This window comes from Pseudorasbora parva, chromosome 15 (genome assembly GCF_024679245.1).
Source record: "Pseudorasbora parva isolate DD20220531a chromosome 15, ASM2467924v1, whole genome shotgun sequence".
Taxonomy (NCBI): Eukaryota; Metazoa; Chordata; class Actinopteri; order Cypriniformes; family Gobionidae; genus Pseudorasbora; species Pseudorasbora parva.
This window is the reverse complement of record NC_090186.1, coordinates 35,874,815-35,890,768: the sequence shown is the minus strand read 5'-3', so window position 1 is coordinate 35,890,768 and position 15,954 is coordinate 35,874,815. Positions and strand designations below refer to the sequence as shown.

At 35.7% G+C, this 15,954-nt stretch overlaps 1 protein-coding gene across 1 annotated transcript in view; it reads right to left on the bottom strand.

Moving 5' to 3' along the window:
* Positions 1 to 1,659: 1,659 nt before the first annotated feature.
* The window catches only part of ift172 (intraflagellar transport 172), a 36,871-nt gene continuing 22,576 nt past the window's right edge, over positions 1,660 to 15,954 (bottom strand). The window contains exons 26-48 of the mRNA XM_067417920.1: positions 15,394 to 15,483; positions 14,901 to 14,998; positions 14,593 to 14,728; positions 14,331 to 14,447; positions 14,070 to 14,212; positions 13,855 to 13,948; positions 12,413 to 12,477; positions 11,480 to 11,660; positions 10,676 to 10,773; positions 9,483 to 9,612; positions 8,387 to 8,485; positions 7,940 to 8,049; positions 7,528 to 7,591; positions 6,143 to 6,229; positions 5,933 to 6,049; positions 5,678 to 5,788; positions 5,448 to 5,567; positions 4,032 to 4,127; positions 3,668 to 3,727; positions 3,141 to 3,239; positions 2,899 to 3,052; positions 2,408 to 2,499; positions 1,660 to 2,095 (exon numbers count right to left, since the gene is read on the bottom strand). Coding sequence (XP_067274021.1) covers positions 2,006 to 2,095; positions 2,408 to 2,499; positions 2,899 to 3,052; positions 3,141 to 3,239; positions 3,668 to 3,727; positions 4,032 to 4,127; positions 5,448 to 5,567; positions 5,678 to 5,788; positions 5,933 to 6,049; positions 6,143 to 6,229; positions 7,528 to 7,591; positions 7,940 to 8,049; positions 8,387 to 8,485; positions 9,483 to 9,612; positions 10,676 to 10,773; positions 11,480 to 11,660; positions 12,413 to 12,477; positions 13,855 to 13,948; positions 14,070 to 14,212; positions 14,331 to 14,447; positions 14,593 to 14,728; positions 14,901 to 14,998; positions 15,394 to 15,483 — 2,451 coding nt within the window. The 3' untranslated portion in view covers positions 1,660 to 2,005. The remainder of the gene's footprint in view (positions 2,096 to 2,407; positions 2,500 to 2,898; positions 3,053 to 3,140; positions 3,240 to 3,667; positions 3,728 to 4,031; positions 4,128 to 5,447; positions 5,568 to 5,677; positions 5,789 to 5,932; positions 6,050 to 6,142; positions 6,230 to 7,527; positions 7,592 to 7,939; positions 8,050 to 8,386; positions 8,486 to 9,482; positions 9,613 to 10,675; positions 10,774 to 11,479; positions 11,661 to 12,412; positions 12,478 to 13,854; positions 13,949 to 14,069; positions 14,213 to 14,330; positions 14,448 to 14,592; positions 14,729 to 14,900; positions 14,999 to 15,393; positions 15,484 to 15,954) is intronic.

Below are 15,954 nucleotides of genomic sequence, written 5' to 3'. Positions count from 1 at the left end.
CATGACATAAATTGTCTTATAGGCTACTATAATGGAAGTGAATGATGTAACGTTAACCTCGAAGCAGGGTAATAAAATGGTCAAAGACATCGCAGTAGAGAAAAATTAGGAATTATGCAGAACACAGATTTTTCCGCCTTTTAGCAGCAGAGAAGCGAACCGTGTGTGGCCTTGTCAAAAACGCTATATCCTTTAAAGGGTATTTAAGGACACTGCATAATGTCAGATCAACCTCATTAGGCAGAGGTGTAGCCTATATTAGCATATTTCATCAAAAGGATATTTAGGTCGCAGATTAAATTCAGACAGCTGCCCCTGTGTTTCAATCAGCGAGTTGGTAATTTTTTGTAAATGTTGATTCTTGAAGGACGCGGGGACACGGGGGCAGCGACACAAAAGTAAGTTATTTTAATGGGATTTATGGGAAATGGGAAATATAACGCTGCAAGTAGCCCATACTGCAAAACATGGACTGTTTTTTAAAATACAGAGTTGTGTTAATGAGACGAGTAAATGAATTATCAAACAAAAACTGGAAGCTTTCAACGTCCCTAGAACATTTCGAAATAACGTATTAATAACTTGATGGAAACCTTCTTATAACATAAATTGTTAGCAACTATTTTAAATGAATTCGAATTTTTAAAGAATTTCAAACAAACTATTAAACACGTAATTTTTCAAGCACACTGTCGAGGTTTGTCTGGCACAATGGAAATTGTCATTTCGCGCCACTAGGCTATTACAGTCGCTATCATATATCATAAGTCATAACTAGCTTGTGGTGTAGGCCTATAATAAAGAGATGCATAATGGCATTATCGTCATAACGCGTTTGCAGGTAAAAAAAAAAAAAAAAATACGAGAGAGAGAGAGAGAGAGAGAGAGAGAGAGAGAGAGAGAGAGAGAGAGAGAGAGAGAGAGAGAGAGAGAGAGAGAGAGAGAGAGAGAGAATAAGAATATGTTCTTTAACCCTGACTCCTACATTTTGGACTTCTTGTTAATAGTTAGGGGGTCTGACCCCCATAAATCTCTCCTTTGCGGCAGTTCTTTCTTTTCGAAAAAGGGTTGCAACTACGCACCATGAGTGTAATGATCCATTCAGTAATATAATAGGGAGAAATTGAAATCAAAACCACACACAAGCCCATTAATTTCTTTGATGCTTATTTTACATATTTAAAAAAAATAGTTGTTAAATAAATACGCTTCGAGGTTTAATGCATTTTTATAGAACAAATATCTGGCTCAAAAAGGAATTATTATATCATGAGTACCATGCCACCAGTGTGTGTGAGGGAGAGAGAGAGAGAGAGAGAGAGAGAGAGAGAGAGAGAGAGAGAGAGAGAGAGAGAGAGAGAGAGAGAGAGGGAGAGAGAGAGAGAGAATGTCCTGTCTCACCCCAACACCTTATGGTGTCCACAAGGTGGCGTTGTTTGACAGGTGACTATCAATTATCATAAACCAGCTGATCATTGCACATAAAATGTAAATACACTAGTAAATGCCACTGAGAAGTTATTCGTTTGGAATGGACATATGAAAAATATGATGCACAATAGGCAAAGCCCTCAGAAAGCTTAGAATGCTAACAGTTCAACAATAATTCTAATTATTCATTTAAAACCTCTTCATACAAATGGTCATGAGAACACTGAATCTAGTTACATTTAGTTTTTTATTTAGTGTTTAAATATCAAAATATCCAACTCATATGAACTAATGGAATATGTATAATAGCTACAGATTATATTCCAATGAAGACATTTGAAAGGTTTTCTGTAGTTTAACACACGTTAAATGACCTTCAGGCACTGACCTCATGATACTTTAGCTAGAAAAGAAGGCCAGGGAATGATGACCAAGAAGTGAACATTGCCTTTGGATTAGAGAATGAAAAAGGCTGATTAAATGTTTAAGCAGAACAGCTGGGAGGCGAATGCAAGGAAGTGAAGAACAGGATGACGACAGATAGAGAAATAGATACTGTGCACCTCCCCCGATCTTAGTGGAAGGAATATCCAGCTGATGGGAGACCTCCACACCACTGTGTGATAAATTTCAGCACATCTTGACATTCTGGACTGTGAGTGGTCTAAAGGGTGAAACAAAAACAACCAATCATGATCAAATCACCTCAGGTGACCCTAGGCAGGATGGATGGGAAAAAACTGTAAAGTAATGCGAAAATTGCAAATGTACCCACAAGGATAAAAAAAACAAAAACAATGATGAAATGCATCGAAAGAGAACATTTACATTTACTTCAACACAACACATAACTAATAAATTCAGTCCTGAGAGTTAACTTTTGATCAAGAGAGCGTATTAAATATAAATCAAACGAGTGCAGTGTGATTGAAGACTAATTGTGAAAGCTCAAAAGGTAACAATGACTAACTTGTACCTTTGTAGCCATCAAGAATTTATTCCAGTCATCTTTATTTGCTGCCATCCCTGGTCTTTTGAACTCAATTTTGTTGCGCAAGACTGGGTAACCTGTGTTCCAAATAAAAAAGAAACATGCATGGTAGTTTTATAATTCTACGTTTAAAGCAAGCCCTTTAACTGAGCTTGTTTAAAGGGATAGTTTACCCAAAATAATTTATTCCCCCTATATACTTTCAGCTGTTTTTGTCCATACAATGAAAGTTAAAGTGGTCTAAAACAACACTCGTTGTATGGACAAAACACAAAAGATATTTCTCAAAGTATCTTCTTTTCAGTTCCACAGAAGAAAGAAAGACATACAGGTTTGGATCAACATGAGCGTGAATATTTCCATTTTGAAAGAATTATTGTTGGGTGAATTATCCCTTTAAACGAGCCATTTAAAGGAAACATTGATCTAAGTCTCCCTGCACACACTGTGACCGTCTTCCGTACAGACTGCCTCACCTGTGACGACGCAAGGTAGGGATCGGATGCCAGTGCCGGCAGCCACTAGGGAGGCTTCATATGTGCCCCTCTCATCCTTCGGCAGCACCTGCTCCACCCGCTGGTCCATGGACACAGTCAGAACCCATTCCCGAATCTCCTCCCTCTTCTCCACCTAGAACACAGCAAATGGAAAGAGTTTGCTCAAAGAGTCAAAAGAAAAATACACAAGCGGCGGTGCAGTTTTTGGGGCGAAAGCTTACGGTAACATGTAGCTTCGAAGGTACGGGGACTTCAAATGGAATATCTGTATCCTGAAAGTCTGTGTGATCTAAAGCATCCAACGTGCCCTCGTCGATGCCCTGGACATTTAGAACAATTAGAGAAATGAAATGAGAGCACTTAAAAGGGATTTAACATTTTTTGTATCTTATGCTGCTAACCAAGGCTGCATTTATTTAATCAAATAATACAGTAAAAACATAAATACTGTGAAATATTACTATAATAATTGTTTTAATTATAGTTATTATATTTGTTTTAAATATAGTTATTTTAATATACTTTAAAATGTAATTTATTCCAGTGTTGGCATTACTCCAGTCTTCACTCTTCAATATCCCATTCTAATATGCTGATTTTCTGCTCAAGAAACATTTCTAATTATTATTAATGTTGAAAAAAGTCTAAGAGACTGGTGACAACTCATGGTTTACGTTCTCTGTAGCATACAGTCTCATTTGAAAGATACTAATCTGACTGCACACACAAGCAAAACTCTTTTACTTACATCGGCCAAATCCAAGAAGCGGTTGAGGAATATAAAAGCCATGTTCTCCCATCCCACAGCCTGCATAGGAAATATTCATCAGTGACACGCAGAATTGAAACGGCTCAAATTCAAAATGAAAAGTTTAAGAAATATTTAAAAGAGCTCCAGAAAAAGGACACATTGCTGCTTCGCCTTCAGAACGCGAGGCAACTCGAACTGCTTTGCGAATCAAATTATTCACACTTGCTGTGAGCTCTTACTGGAGCAAACAGAAGAGAATTAAGCCAATTTCCCAGGACTCTTAGCCGCCCTCCTGTCTCACATGAATAGTTGAAGCAACTATGTGAGTGTGTGTTTGGAGCTGGGCTCGCTGTGAGTTCACCTTGGCAGCCAGGCCGGACTCATAAAAGGCCTTGTCAGCTGGAATGAGCTCAGTGTGTCTCAGGAGAGAGACGGATAACTTAGCCGCCACAGAACTCTGTAGAGAAGTAAACATGTATGCAATTAGAGTGACACAGATAACATAAAAGAGAAGCGTTTTGGATGCTATCCTATCACAGTTAATTGTTTCTGAGTCAATGACTTTGGGGGCCGACCAATGGAAAGAAGGGGACTGGTCTGGAGGCTTTTTTTTTTTTTTTTAAATCAGTAATTGTTTTGTTGATGCTAAACTTACACACATGAAAAGCAATATGAAAAAAGCATTTTTCTAAATTAAATAATGTGGGACTGGCTTTATTTTATCCATTGGCATTTGATTGGATGTGAAAAACAGGCTATGAAATTATTGGTTAATATTTTTCCTCACCCTATGGCAATTTTGGGAAAACTTTAGAATAAGGTTCATTAGTTAACATTAGTTAACTACATTAGTCAACATGAAATAACAATGATCTGCACTTATAAAGCATTTATTAATGTCTGTTAATGCTAATTTCAACATTTACTAATACACTATTCAAATCTTGTTAACATAAATGCACTGTGAACTAACATTAACAAACTATGAACAGCTGTATTTTCATTAACTAACATTAACAAAGATGAGTAAATACAGTAACAAATGTATTGCTCATGGTTAATTCATGTTAGTTAATGCATTAACTAATCTTCAACTAATGAACCTTATTTTAAACTGTTACCGCAATTTTTACATCAGCAGAAAAGTTGATGCTCTTTTTTGATGAAAGACAAAGAAAACAAATATTTTTCTCTAGAATAACAAGCACTGATGATCACGCGCAATAAAACCAGAAACATTTATTTAGAAAGTAGAGTAAAATGTCTAATAGTGCAAATGTCACATTATCTGTATATACACCTTTCAAATGATTTTTTTTGATGTTTTTGAAAGAGGTCTCATGTTGCCCTTATGCATTTATTTGATTAAAACAGTACAAAACATTTATTATGAAATATTACAATTTGAAATAATTTCTATTTTAATATCATTTAAAATGTAATTGATTCCTGTGATGGCAAAGCTGCAGTCTTCGGTGTCACATGATCCTTCAGAAATCATTCTAATATGCTGATTTCCTGCTCATGCTGAAAAACATTCTTATTATTATCCATGTTGCTGTAAATGTAGTTCTGCTTAACGTTTTTGTGGAAATCGTGATACATTATTTTCAGAATTCTTTGATGAACAGAAAGTTCAAAAGACCAGCATTTATTTGAAATCAAATCTTACAGTCCCCAACATTTTGAACAGTAGTGAACAGGGTTTAAGTGGTATCACAATGCATATATAATACTGTTTGCACATAATAAAGATCTGCTTGAAGTATGTACACACCAGCTGGTCAATGCCTTGGGCTGCAGAGCGGGTGGCGTAATAGTGAGCAACCAGCAGCATCTGCTCAAACTCCTCATGGGCTGGAGAATTAGCTTCTGAAGACTTGGTCAGGTTTTCACACTACACAGCACAGGGGTTCCATAAGATTCACAATTTCCCACTTGAATATAGAATCAATATTGACAACATGATCTCCCAAGTGTAAGCTGCTGTAGTAACCAATAGCTCACCAGCAGTAAAAGGACGTCCCTCAGATCGGCCCACATCCGATAAGCTTCTGCACAATCTCGGTCCCTTAGGCTCACCAGCTCCAGAAACATTCGCTTGTAGATGTTGAAGTTCTGCAAAAGAGGAAAGAAGATATTGCTGAGGAAAGATCGAACTATACAGTATGCTTAGTTTGAGGGGACATTTAAATGGAAGACACCATTTGCTTTCTTTTTAAAAACAAAAGACACTGATTTACCATGCATAACTGCCTGTACCTGTGAATAAGCTGGCACACCATGCTGGGCGTACAGGTCAAGCACTTTCTCTGCCCCGCCGTCTTTGATCAGGTGAGTGGCGTATAGGGCAATGTACTTGTGCAGGATCTTAAAATTCTGTTGGAGAAGGGGAAGGCAGATACTCTGTAAAACAATATGCCTTGTCTCCACACTAACACATTTGGGGTGGCAGAACAGATGAATTGGCACCTGTTTTGAGGCGGTGTCAATACATTTCTCCCAGTGTCCTCTCTCAGCATACATGTCCAGGGCAGCCACCACATCTACTCCAACCAACTGATTGAAAAATAAATGGAAAACTGTTAAGACAAATTGAGATTTAAATAAAACTATTAATAAATCAATAAAACTATTACTAATAATATTAAAATATAAATAATATGCATAAATATGTAATATATTAATATGAATAAAACTACTACCAAACTAAAGTAATTGTTACTTATAATAATGATTTATTATTATACTTTTTTTTTAAGGACAGATTAGGTTTTAAAATAATTAAAACCATTATCTATTAATAATATTTTAAAAACAATACATTTAAAGTTTAATAATAATAATAATATCAAAATAATAAATTGCTAATGACATGTAGTATTATCATTATTATTAATAATATTATCCCTTTAAAATGCCTCTCATGGCTCATGGCAATTTAATCTATAAATCAAAATGTATCTCCTAATTCATACACAATATAGTATATGATACAGCACCTCATTGACTATTTTTTTATTATGTACGTGTACATTTATCTAGTTTCCTCATTAACATTCGGTCTTTCTTTTCAATAAAAAGCCATGACCTGCATCATTCAGTGACGGTGAATGTAACGAAACTGCCAGTAAATCATTGCAATGAGAGTGCAAGCGCTGACATCAATTTGGTGACTCAAATCTGTAATTCTAAATTGAATCGAGCCAATCGTCTCCATTTTTCTCCTCTCACAACAATAACTGAAAACAATGAAGTACCAGAACAGAGGAGCTGCGGTCTGCGGTATTGTGTTATGCTCATTTAATGCATTCTTTAACCTTAACTTCCATTGCTAGGAAATAGAATTTATTTGTTCGAACTTAAACAGGATTCTGACAGCTAGCAGTTTCCTGACATTTTGAGCCATGCTGCTCATGTGGGCGACATGCGTTCGATTAACAATCCTGTTTCCTCTCGCTCTCCCAATGAGGTCTGCAATACCTTAAGAAAGCTATCTGGTAGCAATCTCATTTATCTCAATGGCAAGTAACTATCCTGAGCTATGATGTCAGAGGCAGCAGGTAGGAAAAAAGTAAGTCAGTTACATGCTTTAATCTTAATTTTTTTCATTCTGTCTCTGACAAAACAATATAACGATATAATAATATAATTATAATTTAAATTTTATATCTATTTTGAAGCGACTTCATATGCTTTTTGCTTCCATTATGGTGTAGTTCCAGGATCTACCATTAGGCTAACTGGCCCATGCTAAAGTAAACAGCCAAACATTGACCCCTTGCTTTCTCTTGTGTATAACATATCGATCAATTAAAGTGGCAAAAAGTCAGATTAATCTGATCAAGCTAACTTACAGAGTCCGCTTTTCCTTGATTTTTCAAGTGCTCTTTGTAGCGTTTGTCCACATATTCCTCTAGCCTGTGAAGAGAAGGCCATAAAAACTCATTAACAGAAAAAATATTGTATAGAATGACATCACAGTATTGTCAATAAGGCATATATATTCTATACTACTGGTTGATCTTTAAGAATGCACCTTATGCAGCACCAGAAAGCACTTGATTTAAACCTATTTTTCCTGCATGAATAAAAGACAGCCAGAGATAAACTGTGAAGGCCATCTGCACCTCTTTGGCCTTATGCTGTCGTACACTTTATTTGTTGCACTGAGTGATTTTTCTGACAGCGATAGAGTGATTTCACTGCCTCCCTCTCACATTGTTGGCTGTAGCGTTGTTAGGGGCGACCAGTCTGCTAAGGGCTCACCTTGGATCGAGCTCCTTGGCCACTCTTTTGGCTTTGTTCCATTCTTCTCCCTCAATGAATGCGTCTATGGCGTTCTTAATGAGGTCCAGGTTGAGGTAGAGCTCAGCAGCCTGAAAAAAAAAAACATTTTGTACCTCAATAGGTCCATGGCTCGAGGACGGCAAAGAAAAGATGAAGTCTGTGAGCTTTTTATGTGGTCACATGGCTTTTGTGTCATATAGACTAAATATATACTCGCACACAAGGGCACACTAGCTCACAGAAAGCACCATTTCCTCTCTCAAAAAACAATACTTTCTGAGAATAAAAAAAGGTAGTATTTTTGTCTTTTTTTTGCATTTCTGCTTAAAAAAACAGTCAAAATTTTTTGGAGGAAAATAAAACACAAATGTCAATGTTGAGGTTCATATACTGAATGTGCTTCTGTACCTGAAAAAAACAACATACCTCGTTGTACTTTCTGAGCTGAATCAGCCGTGGCCCGACAACCTGACTGACGTCCACAGCCTTGTCATGGGATAAAAATTTAATGGCCAATTCTGCTGCCTGAAGGACATGAAAAGATGAGAAAATCTCTGTAAAAATGTAGATGCAACTAAAATTAAGCTCTTAAGGAGCATAACAACATACATACAGCAGGTAAGTGAAATAGTTGACAAACAGTTGTATGCAATTAATTTCGATAGGAATGCACTAAATAAACGGACATTTCATGGAAATTCAGGAGAGCTCTCTAATGGATGACCACATACAACAGTCAGGGGGAATTGAAAATTAGCAGTTGATCTAGGTTGAGTGATCAATGTTTTGATTCCTTTTTTTGTAGTTCATCCTCTCGGCAGAAGCTTCAATAGAAGCATTTCTTCCATCAAAATTGAGCCATTAGTCTACTATACTGCTAATGGTTTTCTTTCTCTGTTGATTTTTGCATGACCTTCAAGCTAAATAATAAACCTAAAAACTCAACACACCCTGACGTCAATGCAGAAATGATCAATCATTAAAAATGTATAAGGGATGCAGATGAAAATTAAATCTAGTCTTAAATTCACAGGGTAAATGAAACATCTGTGAACCTTTCAAAAGAGGCAGAGACAGCTTTGTCAAAATAAATAAAGCTTTTAAAAACGAGTCTATCCTTGTGTTGTTTATCTGGTAGAGGTTGATATGGGATTTAGAAAGTAATTAGTAATAAGTAATGCAATACTTTTTAGTATTGCTTTACAGCAACAATATGCAAATATACAAATAAAAAGCCTTAAAATATAATTTTGATAAATGTATTGCTGTTGGCTCTATTCCAGTCATGATTTAAAAAAAATGACATAACTAATAATAACTAATAAAAACTAATAACATTTCTAAAAAAAAATGGACAATTCACTGACCATCAGTAAATGTTACTTGCTGTCACTTTCATAAAATTAAAACAAATGTACAGAATGATAGAGAAAATGACAACACAATGAATATTTAATCAAAAAAAACATGAAGTTCGAGTATATGATTACTGCTGGCAGGGGGTTCTGAGTCTGGACTTTACCTTCATCCAACACTTCATCAGCAAGTCCATGTTAGACGAGTCCTTCACTTTTAGATAGCAGTCCACGGCTCTGGCATACTCTCCTGTCTGTTCCCACTCCTGAGCCTGCTCAACCATACCTTCCACACCCCTGTAAACACACATTTTCAATTATTGCTTACGAACTTGTAAGACATTGTCAGTTGTTTGCCATTTCCTGCTTTCCTTCCATCTCTATTGACGTCATAGTACTCACGGGAAAAAAAACACTCACTGCTTTTTCTTATTCTGCAAAAGCAATAATGACTACCATTTTATTAGTGCTGATAATTTTACTATGAGTGTTTTGAAAAAAGACTTGAAACCCCTATTTATGAAAGGTCTTCACACTTCTGTGCTTCAAATCTTGAGATGACATGCCGATTAATGACCGTGAAAGCTACATGAAAAAACTTCAGCTTTAAAAAAATCTAGCAGCATGTTTTGTGGGCATAAATGTTTTGAAATGATGGCTTTAAAACTGCTGGTAATGAATTGAATTTCACGGCTGTGAAGACGATTACTCAGCCAGTATCAATTTCCACCTCGTACTACATAAGGTTCGGCAGAATGGACAGGGGCAAAACAGAGAATCATGGCTGAAGGGACACCTAAAGAGACACACATCCTACACCTCTGCCTTTGGAAAGAAAAAAAAACACATTTTGGATCATAAAGTGACCAAGGGAGTCGATCATAAAAGACAACATGGCAAGAAAGTTTAGATTCCTGATTGAAAATAGGTTAATGATACAAGAAGCCTATATTACTGCTGAGTGGGCCTTGAACTGACTATGCAAAATGTTTCTCCTTTTCTTCCCAGGGAAGAGAGCGAAGAAGCCTTTGATGTTTTCCCACAAGTCATTAAAAATAGGAAAATTATCAGTGGAGACGGATTTGCTGCGTGTCTGCGCGTTAATGAGCTGCTCATTATGGATTTAATTTAGGATAAAAAGCTGCCATGTTCTAATAAAGGAGGGAAGCCAAGCAATGAAAAGAGGATCCGAATGTAGTTCAGAGCTGCTCGCTTTTCCACACAACTGCAGAGCCCTAGTTTCTGAAGAACAACAAACAAGGGAGGATTTTTTGATACAGCGAATGAGACACATATGAAAGTATGGCAGGGAAAAAAAAGAGAAATAGATAGTAGAGAAGTTAAAAGAGAGTTCTTTTACCAGTTGCCCTCGCTTTCATATTCCTTTTGAAGGACGCTCAGCTTGCTGGGCAAATAATCTTTACAGATCCGCATTGCATCAGTCCACATCCCAGCATCCTGGAAAAGGAAAATATGATTCTTTAAAGCCTGCATAACTTAATAATCATATTTTTGCGAATAAGAAGAAATATTGCATTTGTTGTTTTCAAAATAATTTATTAAAATATAACTGATAAATGTTGTCTTCTGTGATTCTAAAGTTACATGTATTGCTGATGGTATTTTTCCTATCATGATTTAAAGTTGGAATAATTTTGGTTGAATTTTTTAATTACAATTTAACAAGTTAATTCAATGCATTCAATTCATTTTATTAAAAAAAACTTGTTCTTGCAGACACGCTGCTCATTACATAAGAGATTGTTCTACACAACGATAAATTACAACTGAGAAAAACCAAAATGTATAGATATTTCACAGTTTTATTGTGAGCTGTAAGTCAAATCACTTTTAGAGTTTCAGAATTTTACAATCATAAAATGTCATGAAAATAAATGATAAAATGTCACCTTTTGTGTTTGACAGAAACAACAAAAAAGCATGAGAAAAAAATCAGGGAGAGTAAATTATCCGCTTAACGTTTGGTAAAACAAACTTCAGAAAGTAGCCTGATTTTTCTTTAAAATGTTTAGAAAGTTTAGATCTCTGTGTGCTTTATGGGGATGCTGACTGCAGCATGGTTATCTTTAAAAGCCATCAAATTGAAAAAGCAAAAAAAAAAAAAAATTTTTGTCTAAGTACAGATTGTGTTTTAAACTCTTACTTTGTAGTATTTAATAGCCAGTTCGGGTCTTTGTGCCCTAAGCAGGAAGGCTTCAGCTTTTTGGAATTCCTTCTGATCAAAACAGAACTTGGCCTGGCTCACAAGAATGTCTGCCACACTTTCCGGATCATGAGCCTCTGCCACTCTCTGGGCATTACCCCAGTCCTTGTTATGGACATGCCTGCAACAGAAATAGACACAGTCATCCATATTTCAAACCTCATTTTTAGAAATTCTACGATACAATGTGTATACAATGACCACATAATAAATCATGAAGTCAGTTGGATTAAAGACATTGAGACTATTATGCAAAACCAATGAAATAATTAACAAAGTATATTTAAATGTGCATGTTCTTTGTTGCACTTTATGTATGGATATATCTTTTCTAAATGCATTTATAAATCACCATGATATAAAATGCCTTTTGCCTTTTTCATAACTGCAAAGCTTAGTTAAGACTTCATCAGTATTTGTGCCTTGTTTTTTAGTACAAAGATATATCTTAACATCTTCAAAATAAGATAAAATAACTTGCAGGGGAAAATAGGACAAAATTGTATTTGTATTTCTTTATTGTGTCTGGCTCACAATACATAAAATAATTATTGTTTTTTAGGATGTTTAGTTATTTTGTATAGGAAAACTACACAAATATGATTTCTTGGAGTCATCGCATCATCTTTATTTCAGTGAAGTGACTATTCTTGTGCCATTGTAGCAGTGCCAGCACACCACTCCTGCATGAGATCTACAACTCAAACACTCTCAATCCCTGAGCCACCTGCTTCCAGCCACTCTTTGCTTGTAATGTGAGAAAGTACAGAAAAGTAATCTATGCAGACAAAAAGTTCTGAAGCGATGCAATCTACCCTATTGAGCAGTCTGTGTGTACTGAGGAAGGAAAGTGTGATATGAAAGCTCACTCACATTAGCACAGCCTCCTTGGGTTTCCCGGCTTTGATGAACTCAGTCTCAGCCTCATTGAATTTGCCCTTAAAAAGTTAAAAATTACAATTATACTCTGCACCATGTGATCATTAATAACTAGAATAATACACTCTGGATCTGGGTATTAATAATACAAATAAAAACTCTGTGTGGGCCTGTCTTAGTTTAAGTGTAGAGTAATATGTCAAATTTTAATACATCAGTATGTTTAATCGATTACATTTTTTACAGTAAGGTAGCTACAATGGCTGGTGGATGTCAATTTTTTACCAGCTAAACTGCCGTTTAAGCTTTTGATCTGTAAGAAGTCTCTTATGCTAACCAAGGCTGCATTTATTGTATTGAAAATACAAATAAAACAGTAATATTGTGAAATATTATTAAAATGTTAATGAATGTTTTCTCTTTTTTTTAAACTATATTTTAAAATTAAATTTATTTTGGTAATGCAAAGCTGATTTTTCAGCCTCATTACTCCAGTCTTCAGTGTCACATGATCATTCAGAAATCATTCTAATATGATGATTTGATTCTCCAGAAATATCTATGACAGTTGTGTTATTCAGGATTCTTTGATGAATAGAAAGTTCAAAAGAACAGCATTTATTTTAATTTTAGATATCATTTTTGTAACATTATAAATGTATCTACTGTAACTTTTGATCAATTTAATAAATCCTTGCTGAATGAATGTATTAATTTCTTTAAGTTCTTTCCCCCAAAAAATAAAGAAATACATTCTTATTGACCCAAAACTTTTAAATGGTAGTACAGTGTTGCAAAAGCTTTCTATTTCAGATGAATACTGTTTTATTGAACTTTCTATTCATCAAAGAATCCTAAAAAAAATTTTTTTACACAACCGTTTTCAACATTGTTAATAGTCATAAATGTTTCTTGAGCAGCAAATCATCATATTAGAATGATTTTTTTAAAGGATCATGTGACACTGAAGACTGGAGTAGTGATGCTGAAAATTCAGCTTTGCATCACAGAAATAAATAAATTAGATTCAAAAATATATTCAAATAGAAAAACAGTTATTTTACATTTTAACAACACATTACCGTTTTTGTCTTTTTAATACAATAAATGCAGTCTTGGTGAACATAAGAGCTTTTGAACAACAGTGTATTTTTTTGTTTTACTCATAATTACTATATGTATTTTACATTTATTATTAAATTAATTCAAGTAGACCTGTATAAAATAACTACAATAAAATACTAAATCAGACATCTTTATGTTCAAAACCTCAACCAAGTAAAAAAGACCCCAGTTCAATTTGCATTCACAGTTCTTGAACTTGAAAATGGACTCGTCTCATTTCTATCTATTTTACAATCACACCCACATTTCTCCGGAGCTGTGGGTGTTAACAGTGTAGAAAAGAGGAATAATTTCTCCCCAGTCAGTAATACCTGATCTTCAAGGAACATGGCATTTTTTAGATGGATATCAGGAATCTTCTGTTTCATGGAGAGTCGGGCCAACTCAAAGGCAAATTCAAATGAGCTAAAAAAGACAAAGAGTGTTTACAAGAGGGTAAATAAAGACCAATTTTACGATGCAATGGTTTTGCAATGGTTAATTGTTATCTTTAGAATTAAAGGTGTTGACTTTAGCAAAGACTTACTTGTTATCAGCTGCAAAGTCAATGGCAGTTTCCAGAAAGCCAAACTTGTTGAGCAGTTTAACTGCTGCCTCCCCTCCAAGACCTTTTGCCCACAGGTAGGCCACTTGCTTATGAGCACTGGCTCCTCCATGGGTCTTCGCTATCTGTGGCAAAGATATAAAAAGCATTTTCCAATATCTGAATCTTTCTACATTCTACATGATATCAGCTCCAATATCATATAGGACCATGTAGTATGCACACACACACACACACACATACCCGATAAGCTTCCTCCCACATATCATTGACTCTATACATGTTTACAGCGGCTTTCCAGTCTTGACCCTCTAGGTAGTGATACTCCGCTTCCTGAAACCTGGATTCAGCCTCTAGCTCCTGTGATAAACATAACAACCATGATCACATGGGGGATTTACTGAGCCATGAACAAGACTAAAGTGCACCAAAAGATATTTAGATCAAATGTGTTTTGTAACTTAATGTGAATAGGAAGAGAAAAAAAATGGCCCAAATGTTGAACCTTGGCCAGGTGAATGTGTGTTTCCTGAAGCAGGTCTTTGTGATAAATGGCAACTAAACGGATCATGTCATCATACATCTTGTTCTTCTTGTACATAGTGATGGCCAAGTCAGGTTCATCTACTGTAGTAAAAAGCCTATAAACAGAGAAAAAAAAACATTTTAAATATGTAAAAATGCACACATGAGAGTATCTTAATTCAGAGTCAGAATATAAAGCTTTTGTCTATCAACAAATTTAATTGTAATTTTTTTTTAAACATCCCTGTGCGTGTGTGTGTGTGTGTGCGCGCGCGCGTGTGTGTTTACCTTTCGGCTTCTTTGTGTTTTCCCTCTTTCTCTAACTCTTGTGCTCTGCTGATGTAAAGGGCAGACACATCCTCTTGTGTCATGCACTTCACAGCAAGCTGTGTTGGTGACGGACAGAAGAGAACAAGAGAGAAGAACAAAATGATACATAATAATTCAAATGTAAATGGATCGTGATTAGTAATAATTTAAATGTAAATTGTTCATGATTTGAATTAAGAAAAAAACAAAGGCAGTTGTGTTCTCAGCTTCCATCAGATTTATAATTACCACTACACTGATTTATTAGCATGTTGCTATGCAGTTGTTAGTGTTCTTGCTGGTTGCTAGGCAGATGCTTATTGGCTAAAGTCAAAAGAGGCCAGTTCAATGTTTATATGCGTTTCGGTTCTCTCAGTGTCAATGGAAATTTTTTCAGATATTAAATAGCAGACAAAAAAATTGGCACTAAAATATACAGCTTTTGTTAATTAATGTACAATGTGACACTTACCTTATGAGCTTGCTCCCATCGCCCACTCTGAGTGTACATATCTATAGCATCTTTAGTATGATCACCCTTCACAAACAGACGTTCTGCCACCTGTAGCTCAGAGAAATAAGAGTAGCCAGCACAGATTCAATCAAGATCATGTTTTTAGAAAGGTGAGGCCATTTGTTAAAGGTAAAAATGTACCAAATTTAAATAATGAGTCAATTCATCGAGAGGCTGCTCACTAAATGGGTGGAGTGTATGTCTAGCGAGGATATTATTTGGGCCTAATGCGTGGAGCTAGAATATCCAAACACACCCTAACCCGAACCCTAACCACATCTCTATCCCTCTCATTCATTAGACATCCAGAGATGGAGAGCTGGACATCATTTGAATCAGCAGTGAGTACCACTTGAATACACAAGCAATCCTTCCAAAGTGTGTTTTTGTCTTACGCTCACTTACACTCATTCACTATGGTAAGCCTATTATAAGTGTTTATATTTTAGACCTTTCAGGGTGATTTTTGTGGGAAATTACACACATGGGTCATACTCCCGTACGTGTCTCTTCATACCC